Below are 23,122 nucleotides of genomic sequence, written 5' to 3'. Positions count from 1 at the left end.
ATCGGCTACGCACAAAAAGGCGTGTGTCGGCCTTCAGACATGCACAGGGAGGAAGAAAGAGAAAGGGAAAGGAAAGAACAGAGGTCTCAAATGCCGCAGCGGAGAAAAGGGTAAAGAGAAGAGGTAAGGAAAAGAGAACGACAAAGGAAGGATGAAGACATACAAGCAAGGAAGGCAAAGAATGCAGTACATTTACGAGCGTCCGTCTCCAGACGTAGGCACAAACCATACTCCCAGAGGGGGAGAAAGGGAAGGAATGAGCCAGAGGGGGGGGGGGGGGGGAGCGAAGGTGGGGGATGGGGAAGGATGCGGAATGGGACGGTATGCAGCCCGGAAAGGAAGGAAGGCCACATTAGCTCGGGGTCCCGTGCTCGCTACACACGTATCCACAAAAGAGTTGTGGGCCCCCTGGGGGGGATGGATGGAGAGGGGTGTGGTCAGAGACTACATTATAGATAGTACATTGGTAAACACTGTGCCTGGTTCACTGCAGAGATGACAGGTTGATAAGTAATCATGGATTATGTGGGAGTGGCATAATAGTGTTTTTATGAGTGAGAAAAGAAAGACACTGTGTGGGCAGGGAGAAGAACAAAGGCAGAAAAGTAATAAACTAAATAATAAGACTTGATAAAAAGGAAACGTGTGAAACCCATTGAAATAATTATGATTAAGAATTATGGCAGGAATATGCTAACAGAGGTTAAGTACTGTAAGATATAGGTATGTAGGGATGTGTTGCAGGGTAATTTCCCAGTTCTAGAGTCCATGGAAACCTATAAGGTAGGAGGGTCTGTGTACTCCATGAGCCTCAGTGCTTGATGTAAGACATGGGCTGTTTGGATCCTCTCACTAGACAGTAGTTCTTATGGACTCCAGAGATGAGACCTTGCCTCCCACACATCTCGACATCCCTCCATTTACACAACCCCTTTTTCACCACCACCACCACCACCACCACCACCACCACCACCACCACCACCACCACCACACCTTTCCTCCCTCTCTCTATCCAACTCTTCTCACCCACTCCCATTTTTGGTTGTATTACTCATGTCTCACTTTCCTCATATTCTTTTTTAAGGGGTACAGCTCATATAAAAAAGTACAGAGAGTACAGACGGAAACTTACAAAATCCAAAACTCACAACAGCGGTACTTTCGGGGGTGAATCGGACCCAATCCAGAGAATAATGAAGTGGATAATGGAGGTAGTATTTGCACTACTCACCATGAAGATGACACACTGAGCTGTAGATGATCACAATGGAGAATGTTTGCTTTCAGCCAAAGCCACCTTCAGAAAAGATAATGCACATACATTATTGCTGTCTCTGGCTGCTCCAGCCATAATTCAGCGGTCACATCAAATAAAAGCAACAGGAAGGGTGACAAATAGCAGCATACAGATGTGGTGAGGGAAGAGCACTGTCTGACAGAGTGTGCAGGGTCTAATTGGTAGCAGTACAAAGCTGCTGGAACAGCATCTGGAGGCTGTTGTGGAGTGGGTGGGGAAGGATATGGGAGGAAAGGGAGTGGAAAAAGAAGAGGAGCAGAGAAGGGGAGAAAGACCAGTGGGTGCACTGGCAGAGAGCAGCACACAATGAAGGTGAGGGGACATGAATAGAGGGTGGTGTGGGACAGATGCAGCAGAATCCTTTGGGTAGAGTGTGTGGGAACAACAGGTAACAGAAGATTGAGGAAAGGATAATTGTGAGAGTGGTTAAAGTGTTGAAAGGGTAACTACCAGTGCAGGGATGCTGGTGATGGAGAGCATGATCCTGTCGGCACAGGTTGTGAAGTAGCCACATACAGTAAATAGAGCACGTTATAGACAGCTGCATGTCATTTCACATGGTGAGCCACATATCGCTCAGCCACAGATGGGATGTGGCCATTCATTCAGGCTGACTCCCGGTCGGTAGTTCTACCAATATAAAAAGCTGTGCAATGACAACAACAAAGCTGGTATCTGATAAGGCTGTTTCCACATGTGGCCTGTCCTCTGCTGGGGGGCGATAAGCCTGTGACAGGACTGGAACTGCAAGTGTTTTGTTGGTGGATTGGGCAGGTTTTGCACCTAGGTCAACCTCAGAGGTAATATATCTGCAGAAAGGAGATGGAATTGGGTGTGCTAAGGGAATGGACTACGATGTTGTGGAGATTTTGTTGGCACAAAAATCACTTTAGGAGGGTTGGGAAAAATCTGTGTTAGGATGTGTCTCATTTCACAGCACAATGATAGATAAAGTGCTATAGCTCTCCTCATGCTCTGAAATGAGGTACTTCCTACCCAAGATGCCTCCTACCTTTTCAGAACAGTTCTCCACTGCCCACCCTACCCCTGCAACATCTTAGTGCATCCCTACACCACTTCCCAGTCCCAAACACATGCCCCCCTGTGAAAGACCTATGCGCAAAATCTGCACTATCCAACCACTGAGTACTTCCTAGTCTAGACCTGTCACAGGACTATCCCAACCCATCTGAGGACAGGCCACAAGCAGAGATAGCCTTATCATATAACAGCTCTGATGCGCTCACCACAAAGCTCTTTTTGAGGGGGCACAGGAAAAAGGAATTATTTCTTAAATGCTATATGGTTTCAAATCGTTTACAAAACAACCTTATTCCTTTCAAAATACTCTCCATTACAATTCATACATTGTCATGATGGAAGAACCAGTCTCCTGCCTGCCACAAATTAGGACATTATTGTGCAATTTTCTTAACACTTCCAAATAAAAGTGTTTGATTGACAGTCTGACATTGGGGGAACATATTCTGATTGAGCTATGGTCTTGGCCTCAAAAAAGCAAATTTTCATTGTGTCAATGTTCAATTTGACTTCACTACTTTTACTGGACAAGGTGGCGATGACTTCTTCCACTGGCTTGACTCTTGCTTTGTTTCTGGGTCATAATCGTAACACCATGATTCATCATCAGTATGATCTTTGACAGAAAATCTGTATCATTTGCAAGCTTCTGTTTCAAAACATGACATGTTTCAACTTGGCGTTCCTTTTGATTGTCAGTCAGAACCTGAGGAACAGACTTGGCAGCAACCCTTTTCATTCCCAAATCGTCCATTAAAATTCATTGAACAGAGTTCCAAGACAACCCACTAATCTCTGACAGTTGATCAATTGTCTGTCAGTGTTCTAGGAACACAAACACTCTACCTTTTTCAATATTTTTGTCAATTTGGGCAATGATGGATGTCCAGAATGAGGTTTGTCAAGAATCGATGTCACGATTTTTAAATTGAGCAATCCAATTCTACACTTTAGTTTCTCCATAGCATCACCTCAGTAAGCCATTTTCAACATCCAAACAGTTTCGGCAGCATTTTTACTGCATAGAAAATAAAATTACACAGCTGCGCATTGTTCATTTAAACTTTCCATCAAGTCCTCTAGGTTGGAGCGAATGCTGCGTATATTCCAGTGAATAAGTGCCATCGTAAGAAGAAAAGGAAGATGAAAGAAGTGGTCACCTCGAAGGCCGCTGATGGCCTGGCTTCGAGCGAGTACTGCCGCCGCTATCAGTAGGCGGACAGTCATCGTCGATTGATTCTATAGGTTCATCGGCCATCTTGGTAAGATGGCCGGGAGGGGGAGCTTCCTCCGCCGGTGAACGGCCAGATAATCGGCTACCAGCGGTGCGGCCAGGCGAAACGGATGACGGCCTGGGGCGGCAACCGCTGGGTGGCGCAGGAGAAGAAATGCGCCGTGGCGGAGAGGGCGAACTGTGCTTCCTATGAGCCTTCTTGGAAGGTCGTTTGGTGGAAGTACTGGTCGATGGCTAGGAAGTCGAGGTACGTAGGAAGTCTGCATGGGATGGTTCCTTCTTGAAGGCCCGTGCATCTGACTTCTGAGTCTTCGTCTTAGCAGAAGCTGATGAAGGGGCTTGGTCTGTGGGGTGAAGGGAGGAAGAGGGGACGTCGACCGCGCGATCTTAGCATTGGCCGAACGGACGACCGTGGTGCTGAAGGTCAGATCGCATGTCTGGGTTGCCACCTCCCTGGTAGTCCGAGGAGAGGCGAGGACAGTACTGTATTTCCCCGCTGGGAGCAGCGTGGGCTTCCTACTAGCCAATAGCTTGCGACCAGCCGAGGTGGACACTTTCTCTTTGACCCGAATTTCTTGGATACAGCATTCTTCCTTATAGATGGGACAGTCGCGGGAGGACGTTGCATGGTCACCCTGACAGTTCACACAATGAGGAGACATAGGTGGACAGTCACCCTCATGGGCATCCCTGCCACAAGTGACACACTGAGCCGGATTGGAACAAGACTGGCGAGTGTGATTAAAACACTGACACTGGTAGCAGCGCGTAGTTTTTTTTTTTTTTTTTTTTTTTTTTTTGTGGTTTTAGGGCGCAAAACTGCTATGGTCATTAGCGCCCGGTCCGTGACTGAGGAAAGAATAAAAACCGAAAATGGAAAACAGCAAAAATGGGAACGAAACTCAAAGAATTGGAGACACTAAAAGCAGAAACAAGGCTTAAAAGTCCACTACAGAGAGGGCTTGATGGTCCCCCGATAAAACTTCAAATGACTGACGTCATTTCACTGTCACTAATAAACTGGAGAACGCAGTCGGCTGAGCGCGTGTCATCTGCTAAAATCAACGATAGATCAGGCGATAGCTGTAGACGGGAGCGTAACGGATTAAAATAGGGGCATTCAATTAAAAGGTGTCTGACCGTCCACAGCTGAGAGCAGTGGGGACAGAGTGGGGGAGGATCGCCGCTTAAAAGATGTCGATGGCTAAAAAGACAGTGCCCTATCCGGAGTCTAGCTAAAATTACCTCCTCCCGACGACGCGTTCGGGAGGAAGAGGTCCAAGCGCAAGGAAGGGCTTTCACTTCCCGCAATTTATTGCGGGGAAGTGTTGACCAATGCGCATACCATAAATGAACAACTCTGTGACATAAAACGCTCCGTAGATAGGTGAAGGGAATCGGCTGAATAGCTGGCCGAGGAAGAGAGACTGCAGCCTTGGCTGCTGTATCAGCCGCCTCATTCCCACAGATACCAGCGTGTCCCGGGAGCCAGAGGAACGCCACCGAGACGCCCCCCAGGTGGAGCAAGCACAGACAGTCCTGAATCCGGTGGACCAGAGGGTGCACAGGGTAAAGAGCTTGGAGACTGAGGAGAGAGCTGAGAGAATCGGAGCAGATTACGTACTGTATCTGCTGATGGCGGCGGATGTAGTGGACAGCCTGGACAACAGCGAAAAGCTCCGCAGTATAAACCGAACACTGGTCGGGAAGCCGAAAGTGATTTGGGGCGTCGCCAACAATATAGGCACACCCTACACCCAACGATGTTTTCGAGCCGTCGGTGTAAATAAAGGTGGCGTCCGTCATTTGTGCACGTAGAGCAGCAAATGCCCGACGATAAACAAGTGAAGGTGTACCATCCTTGGGAAATTGACAAAGATCACGGAGCAGACAGATCCGGGGACGGAGCCAAGGCGGTGCTGTACCCCAAGTTGTCAAGAAGGTTTTAGGAAAGCGGAAGGAAAGAGAATGGAGCAGTTGACGGAAGCGGACTCCCGGGGGTAGTAGGGAGGAGGAGCAGCGCGTAGGTGTCGGGACATAGGGGCGAACAGAAATAACCTCGTAGCCCGCTTTGACGTGCGATGGCAGCTGAACACTATCAAAGGTCAAGAAAAGTGTGCGGGTTGGTACAAGGTCATTGTTGACCTTTTTCATGACCCTATGGACAGCCGTCACGCCCTGCTCAGCGAGGAAAGACTGAATCTCCTCGTCAGTCAATCCGTCAAGGGATCTAGTATAGACCACACCACGAGATGAATTCAAAGTTCGGTGAGCCTCCACCCAGACAGGGAACGTGTACAAGAGTGTGGCTCGAAGCAGTTTCTGTGCCTGAAAGGCGCTCTCAGTTTCTAATAACAAGGTACCATTACGCAACATGGTACACGACTTGACAGATCCGGCTATGGCATCTACGCCCTTCTGGATAACGAAAGGGTTGACAGAGGAGAAATCCTTTCCGTCCGCAGATCGAGAAACGACGAGGAACTGTGGGGCAGGCGGTAGTACTTTTGTCACTGGTGGCTGGTCATGTTTCCGTTTGGGGGCAGAAGTCTAGAGAGAAGAAGAGAAATCCATTGCGGAGGAATCCCCCATGATTGCCAGGGTCTCCGATGGCGCGCTCCTTCCTTATGGGGACCCTCTCAGAGGGCACTCCCGCCTTAGGTGAATGTTTACACCTCAGGCAATCACCCCTCCCCGGGCCTGGCCTTTACCAGGGGGTACGTGCGTGCCTTACTTGTCTACCCAGGGCGGGGAATTACGCATTACCCCCTCACTGGCTATGCGTGCGAACGCATGGGTCGGCCTTCAGGCGCGCACAGGGAGAAAGGAAGAAGAGGAAAAGGAAGAGAGAGAGGACAGACTGTCTCAAACGCCGAGGCGGAGACCAGAGAAGGCAAGGAGAAGGAGGCAGGGAGAAGGAGGAGGCAGGGAGAAGGAGGCGGCAGGGAGAAGGAGGAGGCAGGGAGAAGGAGGAGGCAGGGAGAAGGAGGAGGCAGGGAGAAGGAGGAGGCAAGGAGAAGGAGGAGGCAAGGAGAAGGAGGCAATGAGAAGGAGAAGGAGGCAAGGAGAAGGAGGCAATGAGAAGGAGAAGGAGGCAAGGAGAAGGAGGCAAGGGAAAGAGTAAGGAAGACAGTCAGATGGAGAAGAACAAAGAAAGGAACCAACCAAAGGAAGGAAGAAACCAAAGGAAGGAAGAAACGAGAAGTGAAAAATCAAAAAGACCACAAATATAGGTCTGGAACCGTCCGTCTCCAGACACAGGCGCTAACTACCCACTTGAGGGTGATGGACTCCTTTTAGTCGCCTCTTACGACAGGCAGGAATACCTTGGGCCTATTCTAACCCCCAGACCCGCAGGGGGGGCTTGATGGTATGGCGTCGCTGTAGGAAGACTTCAAAATTAACAGATTACTGCATAAAAACATGTAGAACAAAGCTTAGAGCTAGAAACAGAGACATGCTGCCATCAAAAACTACCACAGTCAAACTTTATTGAAAGACTTGCCACAAAACCAATGTTAATTCTGTTCATACATGAACACTGTTAGTAGCACCAACATTAGTATCCAGAGACTTACGCATGAAAGGAATGGGAAATGGGTAGTAAACCAAACAAAACTCCAGAACTCAGTGGAATCCTTGTAAGATTTGGTACAAAATTCACAACTGAGTAAGCTCCTGTTTTAGTTGTTATATACTGTAGATCCCTTGAACAAAAAACATGTAATCAGCTAGTGAAAGAAAGCACAGGTAAAATTTGTCTTGAGAAGGGTAGCATATGCGACCTACAAAACGTATATCCAATCTACTAATACCCATCTGTTGTAGAACACTGGGATATGTCATGTTTGAGTTCAAAGAGCATGAACTCAGCACCATCATTATATGGACACTGGTTGATGGGGATAACGTCAATTTCTCCTTTTGTTACATTGTGTCCTGAAGGCCAGGGACTATGGCAATTACGAGCAACTTAAATTGGAAATACCAAATAGATAATATTGTGGGGAAGGTGAAACAAAGATGCGCTTTGCTGGCAGAACACTTAGGACATGCAACAAACCTACATTACACTTGTCTGTCCTCTGCTAGAATATTGCCGAGCAGTATGGGATCCTTACCAGGTAGGATTGATGGAAGACATAAAAAAAACACAAAGAAGGGCAGCTTGTTTTTAGTTATCATGCAATAGTGATGAGAGTGTCACTGATCTGCTATGCGAGTTGGGGTGGCAGTCACTGAAACATGGGCGGTTTTCTTCACGGCGAGATCTGTTTACAAAATTTCAATTACAAACTCTCTCTTCCGAATTACGTAAATATTTTGTTGACACCCACCTACATAGGGAGAAACAATCATCATAATAAAATAAGAGAAATCAGAGCTCTAATGGAAAGATTTATGTTCCTTTTTCCCAAGCGCCATTCGAGAGTGGAATGGCGGAGAAGTAGTATGAAAATGGTTCGATGAACCTTCTGCCAGGCACTTAAGTGTGAATTACAGAGTAACCATGTAGATGTAATTGTAGATGTAGATGCAGTGTATCTCTAGTTCTGAAAAGCATCTGACACTCTACACCATGAATGTTTATTAATTAAAGTGTGACAGTGGGTGTTATTAAACAAAACTTGTTTCCGCATTGATGATATGTAGGTAGGAAAGAAGGAGCATGTTATGTAGAATGGAGAGTCACATCAACAGAATTATAAGGAACTTCAGGCTTTCCCCAGGGAAGTGTGTTGGGTCTGTTGCTGCTTGTATTGTGTATGGACGACATGGAAGACATTAGAACTAGTAACCTGATGGTGCAGTTATCTGTAAGTACTGTCTGGAGAAAACTGCACAAATATCCAGAAATATCTTGGCAAGATTTCAGAGCATTGCAACAACAGGTAACTTGTAATGAAGGTCCAGAAATGTAAAACAGTGTCCTGCACAAAACAAAATGTTGTATCCTATGACTGTGACATTCACTACAGAAAACAGCCTTCAGTTTACTCAGACAAAATATCTGAGTGTAGCAGTTCATTGGGGGTATGAAGTGGAATGGGCATTAGGCTTAATAATAAGTAAGGCACATGATACATGTCACTTCATTGAGTGGGTACTAGGAAAATGGAGTCTGTCTGCAAAAGAGACACTGTACGATTGATTAGTCCATCTCAAGTCCGAATACTGCTCATTTGTGTGGGACTCTTACCAAATAGGATTAACATGGGATATGGAATGTATACAAAGATAATAGCAGGTATTTTTTCAGGTTAGTTTGACTTACTGGATAGCGTCACACAAATTGCTAGATTCACCCCATAACTGCCTAATTATGAAGTTTTCAGGTCCAGAATTAAGTGAAGAATATGGGGATATTCCTGATCCCTCTATGTACCACACCAGGAGGGATTGCAAAAGCAAGATTAGTTTAATTAAACTCCAGAGCCATTTAAGTGGTCAGTCTACCTGAACTTCAGATATGATTTGAATGGCAAGAAAACTTAATATATTACAATGCTAAGTATCCTGTGCCATGCACTTAACAGCAGTTTGAAGATTTATATAAACTGTAAACAAAAGTTTCTATTTTGGTTGCCTTTTTTCTTTTAGGATGGACTCCCCACTGAAAGTGCCATATACAATACCAACTTCACTGACTATGTATTATAATGCCTGAATGAGAAATTCATTTGCACTATTTTTATTTTTATTGTTATCTGGATGAGGCATGAATTATTTCCCAAAGAATGGAAAATCTAGTAGTAGCTGACCTCGTGGAAGATGAGTTTGGATTCTAGAGAACTGTAGGGACACATGAGGCAATACTGACTCTATGACTTACCTTAGAAGATGGATTAAGAAAAGGCAAATCTATGTTCATAGCATTTATAAACTAAGAGAAAGCTTTCGACAATATTGACTGGGAAACTCTCGTTGGAATTCCAACAACATCAGGGGTAAAGTACAAGGAGTGAAAAGCTATAGTCAAGGAGCATGAAAGACAAGGAGTAGTTGAGAAGGAATGAGGCAGAATTGTAGCCAATCTCTGATGTTATACAGTGTGTATATTGAATGACCAGTAAAGGAAATCAAAGAAATATTAGGAATATGAATTAAGGTTCAAGGAGAGTAAATCTGAGGTTTGCCAATGACATTATAATTGGGTCAGACAGCAAAGGACTTGGGAGAGCAGCTGAACAGAATGGACACCGTCTTGAAAGGAAGATATGAGATGAACACAACAAAAGCAAAACAAGGACAATGGGATGTAGCGTATTTACTCGAATCGAAGCCGCACCTTTTTTCCGGTTTTTGTAATCCAAAAAACCAGCTGCGGCTTAGAATTGAGTGCAAAGTAAGCGGAAATTTGGAAAAATATTGGTAGGTGCCGCTACAACTAACTTCTGCGTTGAATGTATGTAGCGCTACTCAGGCACGCTCTGCAGGCACAAATCTCTGCGTCAGTAAATAAATTAAAAAAAAAATAAAACGGTGGAAGACGAGCTTTTTTCTCCACCCCGAGTTGCGACCACTGCATTTTCATACATTATCCAATGAAATAGATACAAATTCTGTATTGTTCATCTTCGAATGTAGCAGCATTTCAATGTACTACGAAAATCCGACTGGCAAGACTGTTTGGGATGTTTGTCAATATGGCTAACTCTTACGTTCTGAATTTTTTCCTACCTGTGAGAAGAGATGGTTGCTAATAGGAACTTCCATGAATTGTGAATCACATGCAGTATTCTCTTCACCATAAGAATAATACAAATATAAACATTTTGTCACATATTCTTTTGTGTTTGCTGTTATCTCATTTAAATCCTGTCTGTCTAATAAACTACGAAACTAGAGTGAGACAACAGCAAACGTGAAAGAATATATAATGTCATGAAACTCTTATTCTTCTTATGCCTAATAGTGATACAGTTAGAAATGAAGCACAGCAATTGACTAGATTTTAAATCTAAGATGCCTCTAATTTCTGTGCAGAATGCAATGTACTAAAGAGGCATCTGCAAAGATTTTGAAACGGCGAAAAATTTTAGCTAAACTCTCGTTCAGAACATCTTTTATCATACGCAGTCTATTATTTGGTTCTTGTTGATCATTATCAAAGAAGGCAGCAGTGTTAAGTACAAACAAATAGCAGTTTCTTGCCATTGTTTCGCTAATGAGATGATTCTTCTCTCTCTCTTTCTTGTTTTTATTGTAAGTGGCTGTAGCGTGCGCAATAGCAAGCCATGCTGCGAGCGGCGACAGGCCGTAAATACTCTTATCAGAAGTGACAAACAATGCACGACAAAGTACAGTAATGCATTTTCAGCTTAAAGTGAAGTAAACACATATAACAAAGAACGGCACTTATCAGATCAAAGTAAAATAAGCAATCAATTCAAACCAGACGAAGCATGTGAAAAAGGAAAGGTACCCATATAAATACAGACGGAGCGCCTGACGCAAAGCAATGGCTACCTGGTAAAGCTTAACTGCTAAGCTTACAACTCGAACCAAACTACTATAGCTGTATCGTCATTCATTCATACTAAATTGTCTCATATTTCAATGGACCAACTTTGTTTCGATTTCGAGGTGCGGCTTAAAACTTTTCTCTCCCCTTGAATTTAGAGTCACAAATTTCAGGTGCGGCTTAGATTCGAGTGCGGCTTGGATTTGAGTAGATACGGTAGTTGAATTAAATCAGGTGATGCTAAGGGAATCAGATTAGGATGTGAGGCACCTGTAGTACTCCATGAGTTTTCCATTTTGATAGCAAAGTAACTAATGGTGGCCAAAGTAGAGAGGATACAAAATATATGAAATGAAGACTGGCAATGGCAAGAAGAGCATTTCAGAGAAATTTGTTAACATTGAACATAGCTTTAAATGTGAGGAAGTCTTTCCTGGAACTATTTGTCTGGAGTGCAGCCATGTATGGAAGTGAAATATTGACCATCAACAGTTGGGAAAAAAAAGAGAAGATAAGCTTATGAAATGTGGTCCTACAGAAAATGTTGAAGACTAGGTGGGTGGATGATGTAACTAATAAGGTGGTACTGAACATATTTGGGGAGACAAATTTGGGGCTCAACTGGACCAAAAGAAGGGATGAGTTGATAGGACACATTTGGGGTCATCAAGGTGTCTCGAGTATGGTGGGGAGGGAAGCAAGGGGGAGGGGGCTGGTAATAATCTGGGGAGGGAACCAAGAATTAAGTGATGAATGCAAGCATATTCAGAAGGATGTAGGTTGCATTAACATCGAGAGCTGTAACAAACCAGTCTTCGGACTCAAGACAAGAACAAGAAGAAGAACAATGAAAACAACAACAACAACAACATGAGGAACTGAGATGCTTTTGAGGTACAATGAGTAAGTGGTCCACTTCTTACTTAACCAAAAGGATGCAAAGTACTGTGTCAGATAGAAGATTCATCATGATAGCATCTTGAGTGGAGAGGGGACAAATTGCTACTGTTGTCCTGTAGGATTCAACTGCAGAACCACTCCTGTTCTTGTTTCATGTAACTGATCTTCCACTTTACACTGGTAAAGCAGAAAGAGTACTGTTTTTGTATGATGCAAAAGTCATAATCCAAGCTACAACACCATGTCCCATAAATGAAATGGTAAAAGGTATCACTAACTGATTTGTAGTAAAAGCCTATCACATAGCTTATAAAAGGTACAATTCATTCAGTTATGTACAAGTTAAGAACATCATAGCAATCAAGAATATGGGACATCAGGCAAGATAACCTGCACCACCAGCTGTTGAAAATTCCTCAGTGCCCTTTTAATTTTAACTGGAAATCACATGTTATAGATGTTCAGTAACCCTCAGTTTCAGAAACTTTGCTCTCTGCATCATTTCAGACTTTTGTGAAGTAAGCTAATTTTGTGAAGCTTTCATCACCTGCTTCCATTCACTGGTGTCAAATGAAATAATTTTCTGGGTCAGTTCTATGCAATACACAATGTATTTCACAGACACGTGTAGTAAGAATATTATCCGATTTGTAGACAAGAAAGCTAATGCACATCTGTGTAGGAGCTCAATGCTAAGGTTTGCTGGTTTGAATCCTGGTGGTGGAGAAGAACTTCAATGTTAGTATTTGGCCGGCGAGGAGAGAAGAGGTGGAGGCATGAAGGTCTTGCAGACATTTGTGTGAAAGTCCTGCATTAAATTCCAAACACTACCACCATCACCTTGAACCAACACAAGCATGACAAGCTCTCGCAAAATTTATCCACAGAACATGTAAAAAATGGAACCAAACCAAACTTTGTGACACTTTCTCCTCACAGCACAGTCCACTCAGTCTGCGATCTGAGTGAGATGCCCCATTTTCCTCAACCTTCACTAACCAATATTTCCTACTCCAAGGAAGAAGAAATGTACAACTCAAAAACCTAGGTTCTTTTCTTTTTCTTTTTCTTTGTCTTTTTCTTTTTATTTTTGCCAAGTATGGCACTATTATCAGTTTTAGTACTGCATTATGTTGTCAGAAAAGTGCACATTGGATGAGGTAACAGTAGAAACTGAACCCAAATATGTCAGCTGCCATAGGTACATTAGTACAGATTTGTTAGGGAGCAGTATCTGACACCAGCACAGAAGAGGCAGTCATGACATTTTAATCACCACCTTGAAAAAATAAAATTACATAATAACTGTCTGATTGTCTCCAGGCAAATCTCTGCAGGCCTGATAAATTGTGTAGCATTTTCTGCATTTAAAGGAGGACAATGTTGCTACAACCCGAAATTTAGTGGAAGTGTATGACATTGTGTCATCACAGGATGCAATCATCAGATGCCACAGACACTTTCTGAGTTTTTTGTTTAAAACCTTTACAATCTGGATGACATCTGAAGTTCACTGAGGCTTTTTGCAGATGATGCTGTGGTTTATCGAGATGTTGTAACAATGGAAAATTTTACTGAAATGCAGGAGGATCTGCAGCGAATTGACGCATGGTGCAGGGAATAGCAATTGAATCTCAATGTAGACAAGTGTAATGTGCTGCAAATACATAGAAAGAAAGAACCCTTATCATTTAGCTACAAAATAGCAGGTCAGCAACTGGAAGCAGTTAATTCCATAAATTATCTGGGAGTACACATTAGGAGTGATCTAAAATGGAATGATCATATAAAGTTGATCGTCGGTAAAGCAGATGCCAGACAGACTCATTGGAAGAATCCTAAGGAAATGCAATCTGAAAACAAAGGAAGTAGGATACAGTACGCTTGTTTGTCCACTGCTTGAATACTGCTCAGCAGTGTGGGATCCGTACCAGATAGGGTTGATAGAAGAGATAGACAAGATCCAACTGAGAGCAGCGCGCTTCGTTACAGGATCATTTAGTAATTGTGAAAGCGTTACGGAGATGATAGATAAACTCCAGTGGAAGACTCTGCAGGAGAGACGCTCAGTAGCTCGGTACGGGCTTCTGTTGAAGTTTCGAGAACATACCTTCACCAAGGAGTCAAGCAGTATATTGCTCCCTCCTACGTATATCTCGTGAAGAGACCATGAGTATAAAATCAGAGAGATTAGAGCCCACACAGAAGCATACCGACAATCCTCCTTTCCATGAACAATACGAGACTGGAATAGAAGGGAGAACCGATAGAGGTACTCACAGGGTACCCTCCGCCACACACCGTCAGGTGGCTTGCGGAGTATGGATGTGGATGTAGATGTAGACCATAGCCTTGACAAACCATGTTGAGAAATGAAACTGCTTAAGCTGTGAAACCCTTTTATTCTTAGACACTATCAGTTTCAGAACACTTCCAGCTGCATCTTCAGTGAAAAAACAACCATGTAGAAAATAAATATTTCGAAATATAAGGTGAAACTACAATGAAACATGTACTCACTGGAGTTAAATGATTTATACAACTATTATAGGAAGATCCAGCACTCACTGTCAGTCCCATAAAATATGTTATCTCCAGGGATGTGTATGTTCTAGAAGTAATAAGACTGTGTTTTCATCCTTCTTCATTTGTTTTATGTAAGTATTCTCCACCCTAAGGAGGAATTTGCACACTGCCCTGATGAATAGGAAGGAGACTTAAGAGGCAGTTGCCAAATGTTACTGTGTAAATCAGAAAACACTATTGTGTGCTACCTAGGTGACAGTGTACTGGCTAAAGACTTTTGACCACTATAATACCAGTATGTCAAGGAATCTGTACTGCCATATATGGAGTCCCATTAAAACCTAGAATAAAAATTGATTCTATAAGAAACAGGTGTAATCCATGACCTGAATGGTTGGCTAGCAACAAATAACTTTCACACAGTATGAAAATGACGATCTAATTACATAGATATAAATCTACTAATCAAGTGGTGGCAGAAAATGCACATAAAAGAAGGTTGTAATTAGGCAAGCTTTTGAAGCCAGTAGCTCCTCCTTCAGGCAGAACAGTTTAAGGGGAAGGAAGATGGCTTAAGGGAAAGGACTAGAGAGGTCTAGAAAGTTGGTTGGTTGGTTTGAGGATTAAAGGGACCAAACTGCAGAGGTCATCGGTCCCTTGTTTCATAAACACACAGAGCACAGGGAAACCATCCATTAGTCATTCGAAGCACAAGATAAAAATTCCAGGGGAAGAAAATCCCCAAGGTCAATAATAAAGAAACATGGAAAATGGAGCACAGCAACAAAAACAACACAGAGAAGAAAGGCAGAAGGAAGTAAAACTGTACAGCAGAGGAATGAGGCTGGCAGATCACGATAATAATAGGATGAGCCAGCCACACTGCAACATGTTAAAACCCCCAGCCTGAAAGTTTAGGGTGGAGTCTGATGACAACACAAAACTAAGTAAAATATACAGCTCAAAAGAGGGTGACGCAATAAAATTAGAGGGACCTATAAAAGCCACTTGCTCGAATAAAACTTGAAACACGATCTGCCATAGAGACATTCTCACCTAAAAGAGATAATAAATCACACTGGAGATTGAAAGTTCGCCTGAGGGCGATTAAAAGAGGACAGTCCAACAATATATGGACCACCGTCATATTCGCACCACAACGACAATGAGGGGGGTCCGCTCGACGCAGCAGATGACCATGCGTCAGCCAAGAGTGGCCAATGTGGAGCCTACACAGAACAACAGAATCCCTGCGAGAGGCCCGCATGAAGGAACCCCACACACTCGTGGTCTCCTTTACATGCCGCAGCTTGTTGGGTGCAGACAGAGTGCGCCATTCGTCTCCCCACAACCCAAAGACCCGACGGTGCAAAACCGTTCGGAGATCAGTTGACGGGAGGCCAATCTCCAATGGCAGTTTGCGGGTAGCCTCTTTGGCTAACTTGTCGGCAAGTTCGTTTCCCGCGATCCCAAAGTGTCCCGGGGTCCATATGAACACCACCGAACAACCACGCTGTTCAAGAGTGTGAATGGACCCCTGGATGGCACCAACAATGGGATGGCGTGGGTAGCACTGGTCAAGAGCCTGCAGACCACTGAGCGAGTCACTGCAAATGACAAAAGACTCTCCAGTGCTGGTACGAACATGCTCAAGGGCACGAAAAATGGCTGTCAGTTCTGCGGTGTAAACACTGCAGCCTTCCGGCAAGGAGCGCTGGTCGACATAGTCCGCATGAGCGTAAGCGTACCCCACACGGCCATCAACCATCGAGCCATCGGTATAGATAACCTCTGAGGCATGGTATGCGCCTAGGAGAGCAAGGAACTGGTGGCGCAAGACTGCAGGAGGAACTGAATCTTTTGGCCATCGGGAAAGTTCCAGCCGAAGCTGCGGCCGACGAATACACCAAGGTGGTGTATGTGGGCTGACCTGGAAAGCAGATGGAAGAGGCAAACACTCGAGTTCATTAAGGAACGACCAAACACAGATCCCAATCGTATGGCCTGATCACGGCTGCCGGTGTGGGAGATGGGCTGCCGCATTAGCGAAAAGGAGACGATAGTTAGGGTGACGGGGCGAACAATGGACGTGGGCAACATAGTTGGCTAACAGCTGTTGACGCCGAATACGAAGTGGAGGAATCCCAGCCTCAGCAAGGAGGCTATTAACAGGGCTGGTGCAGAATGCTCCTGTCGCCTGTCGAATCCCACAGTGGTGAACTGGGTCCAGCAGTTGCAACGCTGAGGGCGACGCTGAGCCATACGCCACACTCCCATAATCCAGTCGAGACAGCACGAGGGCATTGTAGAGCTGCAGCAGCGTATTACGATCTGCACCCCACGTTGTGTTGCTGAGGCAGCGGAGGGCATTCAGATGCCGCCAGCACTGACGCTTGAGGTGACGAATATGTGGAAGCCAAGTAAGCCGGGCATCGAACAGCAATCCCAGAAAACGGTAAGTGTCAACAACCCTGAGCATGGCATCCTGAAGATAGAGCTCAGGGTGGGGATGGACAGTGCGACGCCGACAAAAGTGCATAACACAAGTCTTCGCAGGAGAAAATTGAAACCCATGGGCTAGGGCCCACGCCTGCGCCTTGCGTATGGCTCCCTGCAACCGACGTTCTGCAACACTAATGGTGGAGGAGCTGAAAAAGATGCAGAAATCGTCAGCATATAACGTGGGTGAGACAGACGACCCTACTGCTGCTGCAAGGCCACTAATGGCCACAAGGAAAAGGGGCACGCTCAATACAGAGCCCTGTGGAATGCCGTTCTCCTGGATATGAAGTGAACTATGGGATATGCCAATTAAAACGCGGAATGTCCGAATAGATAAAAAATTCTGAATAAAAATGGGGAGAGAGCCCCAGAGACCCCACCCGTGCAACGTGGCGAGAATATGGTGCCGCCACGTCGTGTCATATGCTCTGGAGAGATCGAAAAAGACGGAGATGAGGTGTTGGCGCCTGGAAAAAGCAGTGCGGATTGCAGACTCAAGAAAGACCAAAGTATCGGCGGTGGAACGGCCCTGACGGAAGCCGCTCTGGCACGGAGCCAGAAGACCCCGAGACTCGAGCAGCCAACACAGCCGTCGACTCACCATGCGTTCCAATAGCTTGCACAGAGTATTTGTCAAGCTGATGGGCCGATAGCTATCCACATTAAGCGGGTCCTTACCAGGCTTCAGCACCGGAATGACGGTACTCTCCCGCCACTGCGACGGAAAGACACCATCGCCCCATATGCGGTTGAACATGGCAAGAACACACCGCTGATTGTCCGGGGACAGGTGTTTGAGCATCTGATTGTGGATGCCATCTGGCCCAGAGGCTGTATCAGGGCACTATGCCAGGGCGCTCTGGAGTTCCCACAAACTGAATGGGGCATTATACGCCTCAGGGTGGCGAGAAGCAAAAGAAAGCAGTGTGCCTTCCTCCCAGCGTTTGAGCGCGCGAAACGCAGGCGGGTAATTCCCCGACGCAGAGGCCCGAACATAGTGCTGTGCGAAATGCTCGGCGATTGCATCAGCATCGGTGGATACCGCCCCGTTGAGGGTAAGCCCTGCGACACCTGTAGAGTGCTGCAATCCAAAGATGCACCGAATCTTCATCCACACCTGGGAGGGTGAAGTACGGGAGCCAATAGTGGAAATGTACCTCTCCCAGCACTCCTGTTTCCGCCTTTTGATGAGCCGCCGTGCCTGAGCACGGAGACGTTTGAAAAAAATGAGGTTCTCCAAAGATGGGTGCCGCTTATGTCGCTAAAGAGCCCACTGACGTTCTTTAATGGCTTCAGCGACCTCTGGATACTTTCGCCGGGGCCACCCTAACGAACGAGGAATGGTATGTTCCGCAGCGGAAGCAATCACTGCAGTCAGTGTCTCAACCGCCACATCGATGGTACCGTGGGGGAGAGAGTCAACAGTGGCAGCAGAGGAGAACGTTTCCCAGTTTGCCTTGCTAAATGCCCATCTAGGCAAGTGTTCATGGGAGCGACACTGGGGTAGTGAAAGGAAGATTGGAAAATGGTCACTACCACACAAGTCGTCATGGACTCTCCAGTGGACCGATGGTACAAGCCCTGGACTGCAAAACGACAGATCTATGGCCGAGAACGTGCCATGCACCACACTGAAATGTGTGGCGGCGCCAGTGTTTAAGAGGCAGAGGTCGAGTTGGGAGAGGAGATTCTCGACATCTCTGCCTCGGCCAGTAATCTTCGTTCCACCCCACAGGGGATTGTGGGCGTTAAAATCCCCCAGGAGAAGAAAAGGCGTGGGAAGTTGGGTGACAAGTGCAGCCAATTCGGTCAGGGAGACTGTACCACCTGGAGGGAGATAGACACTGCAGACGGTTATGTCCAGGGTAGTCATTACGCGGACAGCCACAGCTTCCGATGATGTTTGAAGGGGCACAGGAGCACTATATACAGAGGTAAGGACATACACGCAGGCTCCACCTGACACACAATTGTAACTGCTACAGTTGCAGTAATAACCCCTGTATCCACGAAGGACAGGGGTCCGCATTGCCGGGAACCAGGTTTCCTGGGGGGCAATGCAGAAAGCAGGTGTTATGCTTAGAAGCTGACGTAACTCGGGTAGATGGCTAAAATAACCGCCACAATTCCACTGGAGGATTGTACAAAGCGTGTCCTGTAGGGGCATGCAGGCACTGAAAAATCAAATTACTTCGCAGGGTCACATGCTGCCATCGACAGAGTTGGACGTCGCTACGTCCTTCGTTTCTGAGAAGACGGCGAGATCTAGGTCATCAGGGGACGCAAAGAGCTCGACCTCATTCTCAGAGGCTGAGCTGACAGGAAGCGGTGGCGCTGGAACCACTGGGTCCTTAGGCTTCTTAGAGAGCTTCCTCTTCTCTCTTGTTTTTTGGAGGAGGGTTTACATGCTGGGAGGGCTTTCCTGACGCATTATCAGGAACAGACGAAGCGTGTGAAGCCCTTCGACCAGCAGCTGGTGGCTTCTTCAGCCACTGGCTAGTGTCTTGTGAGACACTGTGGAACTCCTTGGAAGAGACTCCCCCAAGGGATCCCTTCCAAACAAGTGAGGCTGGAGGAGGCCCGAGCGTCCCCAGCTGAGAAGCCCGAGAGGGCTGTCGCCTCTCCGGCTGAGAAGCCCGAGAGGGCTGTCGCCTCTCCGGCTGAGAAGCCCGAGAGGGCTGTCGCCTCTCCGGCTGAGAAGCCCGAGAGGGCTGTCGCCTCTCCGGCTGAGAAGCCCGAGAGGGCTGTCGCCTCTCCGGCTGAGAAGCCCGAGAGGGCTGTCGCCTCTCCGGCTGAGAAGCCCGAGAGGGCTGTCGCCTCTCCGGCTGAGAAGCCCGAGAGGGCTGTCGCCTCTCCGGCTGAGAAGCCCGAGAGGGCTGTCGCCTCTCCGGCTGAGAAGCCCGAGAGGGCTGTCGCCTCTCCGGCTGAGAAGCCCGAGAGGGCTGTCGCCTCTCCGGCTGAGAAGCCCGAGAGGGCTGTCGCCTCTCCGGCTGAGAAGCCCGAGAGGGCTGTCGCCTCTCCGGCTGAGAAGCCCGAGAGGGCTGTCGCCTCTCCGGCTGAGAAGCCCGAGAGGGCTGTCGCCTCTCCGGCTGAGAAGCCCGAGAGGGCTGTCGCCTCTCCGGCTGAGAAGCCCGAGAGGGCTGTCGCCTCTCCGGCTGAGAAGCCCGAGAGGGCTGTCGCCTCTCCGGCTGAGAAGCCCGAGAGGGCTGTCGCCTCTCCGGCTGAGAAGCCCGAGAGGGCTGTCGCCTCTCCGGCTGAGAAGCCCGAGAGGGCTGTCGCCTCTCCGGCTGAGAAGCCCGAGAGGGCTGTCGCCTCTCCGGCTGAGAAGCCCGAGAGGGCTGTCGCCTCTCCGGCTGAGAAGCCCGAGAGGGCTGTCGCCTCTCCGGCTGAGAAGCCCGAGAGGGCTGTCGCCTCTCCGGCTGAGAAGCCCGAGAGGGCTGTCGCCTCTCCGGCTGAGAAGCCCGAGAGGGCTGTCGCCTCTCCGGCTGAGAAGCCCGAGAGGGCTGTCGCCTCTCCGGCTGAGAAGCCCGAGAGGGCTGTCGCCTCTCCGGCTGAGAAGCCCGAGAGGGCTGTCGCCTCTCCGGCTGAGAAGCCCGAGAGGGCTGTCGCCTCTCCGGCTGAGAAGCCCGAGAGGGCTGTCGCCTCTCCGGCTGAGAAGCCCGAGAGGGCTGTCGCCTCTCCGGCTGAGAAGCCCGAGAGGGCTGTCGCCTCTCCGGCTGAGAAGCCCGAGAGGGCTGTCGCCTCTCCGGCTGAGAAGCCCGAGAGGGCTGTCGCCTCTCCGGCTGAGAAGCCCGAGAGGGCTGTCGCCTCTCCGGCTGAGAAGCCCGAGAGGGCTGTCGCCTCTCCGGCTGAGAAGCCCGAGAGGGCTGTCGCCTCTCCGGCTGAGAAGCCCGAGAGGGCTGTCGCCTCTCCGGCTGAGAAGCCCGAGAGGGCTGTCGCCTCTCCGGCTGAGAAGCCCGAGAGGGCTGTCGCCTCTCCGGCTGAGAAGCCCGAGAGGGCTGTCGCCTCTCCGGCTGAGAAGCCCGAGAGGGCTGTCGCCTCTCCGGCTGAGAAGCCCGAGAGGGCTGTCGCCTCTCCGGCTGAGAAGCCCGAGAGGGCTGTCGCCTCTCCGGCTGAGAAGCCCGAGAGGGCTGTCGCCTCTCCGGCTGAGAAGCCCGAGAGGGCTGTCGCCTCTCCGGCTGAGAAGCCCGAGAGGGCTGTCGCCTCTCCGGCTGAGAAGCCCGAGAGGGCTGTCGCCTCTCCGGCTGAGAAGCCCGAGAGGGCTGTCGCCTCTCCGGCTGAGAAGCCCGAGAGGGCTGTCGCCTCTCCGGCTGAGAGGTGGGGACTGACGTCCCCAGTTGTTCGGGGCGCACTGCTCCCAAACTGGGTGTGTAGGGAGCAGTGGAAGAGAGAGTGGCCCCCACCTGTGGTGGGGCAGGTGTAACGTGACTGTTCGGTGGACCAACTGTGAGAGGAATCTTTGCAGGAACTGGTGGCGGCAGTGTTACAGCAGCATAACTCCTCAACATAGGTGTGGGGTTGAGCGGTTCTAATTTCTTCCTCGCCTCTTGGTGAGTTAAACGGTCCAGGGTCTTAATTTCTTGTATCTTCCGCTCTCGTTGGTAGACTGCACAGTCTGGTGAGCAGGGAGAATGATGCTCCCCACAGTTAACGCAGGTGGGAGGCGGAGCACACGGAGCATTGGGATGAGAAGGTCGTCCACAATCTCAACACGTGGGGCTGGCAGTGCATCTGGAGGACATGTGTCCAAATTTCCAGCACTGGAAGCATCGCATAGGGGGTGGGACATAGAGCTTGACATCACAACGGTAGATCATGACCTTGACCTTCTCAGGCAAGCAGTCGCCCTCAAAGGCCAGGATGAAAGCACCAGTAGCGATCCTATTATCCTTGGGTCCCCTAAAGACACGACGAACAAAGTGTACACCTCATCGTGCCAAGTTCTCCCGTAGCTCGTCATCAGACTGTAGCAGAAGATCTTTATGAAAGATAATCCCCTGGACCAAATTTAGTGACTTATGGGGAGTGACGGTGATGGGTATGTCACCAAGCTTCACACAGGTGAGTAACGCCTTTGACTGTGCAGAGGAAGCTGCTTGTATCAAAATGGCCTCGCTCCGCATTTTGGAAAGAGACGCCACTTCCCCAAACTTATCTTCAAGTTGGGTCACAAAGAACAGAGGCTTCGTCCCCAAAAATGAATCCCCATCAGTTCTGCTGCACACAAGGTATCGCGGTGAATATGGCTCCTGTCTGTCCGCAGCCCTGCGTCCCTCCCAGGGCGTGGCTAGGGAAGGGAACGATTTGGGGTCATATGCCACAGCATTAAAGTCGACTTTACCGCGCTTAGAGACGTTGGTGGTCGTGCGACCACCGGATTGAGACTTTACCCGCTTCGTTGTGGGGTATCCGCCCCGATGCCCCCACTCCGACCAGGGGCTCACCCCACGGGCGCCACCCAGCCACAGCAAAGGCCACCTGGCAGGATGGCTGTTGCCAGGAGTCCTGATGCCCCAGACAGACGGGCATCTACTCCTTGGCTTACGTGGGGAGGTGTCAGCTCAGGCATCGGCAGTACAATCCCTGTGTTGTCAGGGGGCTACAACCTAGAGGGTACATGACGACCCCACCACAACGGGCTGGCTACCGTGCTGGATTTTGGGTGCCATGGGTAGTCCATAGTGATCGTGGGTGTAGATGGTGACTCACTAACGGCGTAACTTACACAATCCATCAGCTGTGTAAGCCCAAAATGAGGGATGTAGGGTGCAGTTACGACGCCAAGACGATAACGACTGCCAAGGTCTTAGGGCACAGAGGATGCATGGTGCACCACGTAAGGTGACCTTCCCCAAAAGGCTCGTACTTCTGTTGAATTTGGAAAAAAGGAGGTCAAACCCCCAATGGGGACCATCACATTAAAGGCCGAAACAGTTGGGACTCCTTTTAGTCGCCTCTTACGACAGGCAGGAATACCGCGGGCCTATTCTAACCCCCGAACCCACAGGGGAGGAGAGGTCTAGAAAAAAGGTAGATTTTGGGAAGGTCAACTGGAACTGTGGGTCAGGAGAGACTTATCACACAGGGTGAGAAGGAAAGACTGATTGCTGGGGACTGCATTGTATGAGATTTAAAAATTTTGGAGCTGAAAGGTGGA

General features: G+C 48.1%; 1 protein-coding gene across 1 annotated transcript in view; it reads left to right on the top strand.

Moving 5' to 3' along the window:
• Positions 1-23,122, top strand: part of LOC126195774 (nascent polypeptide-associated complex subunit alpha, muscle-specific form-like) — a 67,326-nt gene that overhangs the window by 41,797 nt on the left and 2,407 nt on the right. Inside the window, exon 3 of the mRNA XM_049934406.1 lies at positions 19,601-21,229. Coding sequence (XP_049790363.1) covers positions 19,601-21,229 — 1,629 coding nt within the window. The remainder of the gene's footprint in view (positions 1-19,600; positions 21,230-23,122) is intronic.

This window comes from Schistocerca nitens, chromosome 7 (assembly GCF_023898315.1).
Source record: "Schistocerca nitens isolate TAMUIC-IGC-003100 chromosome 7, iqSchNite1.1, whole genome shotgun sequence".
Lineage (NCBI taxonomy): Eukaryota > Metazoa > Arthropoda > Insecta > Orthoptera > Acrididae > Schistocerca > Schistocerca nitens.
Note: the sequence above shows the minus strand (reverse complement) of the source record. Positions and strands in the feature narration are given on the sequence as shown.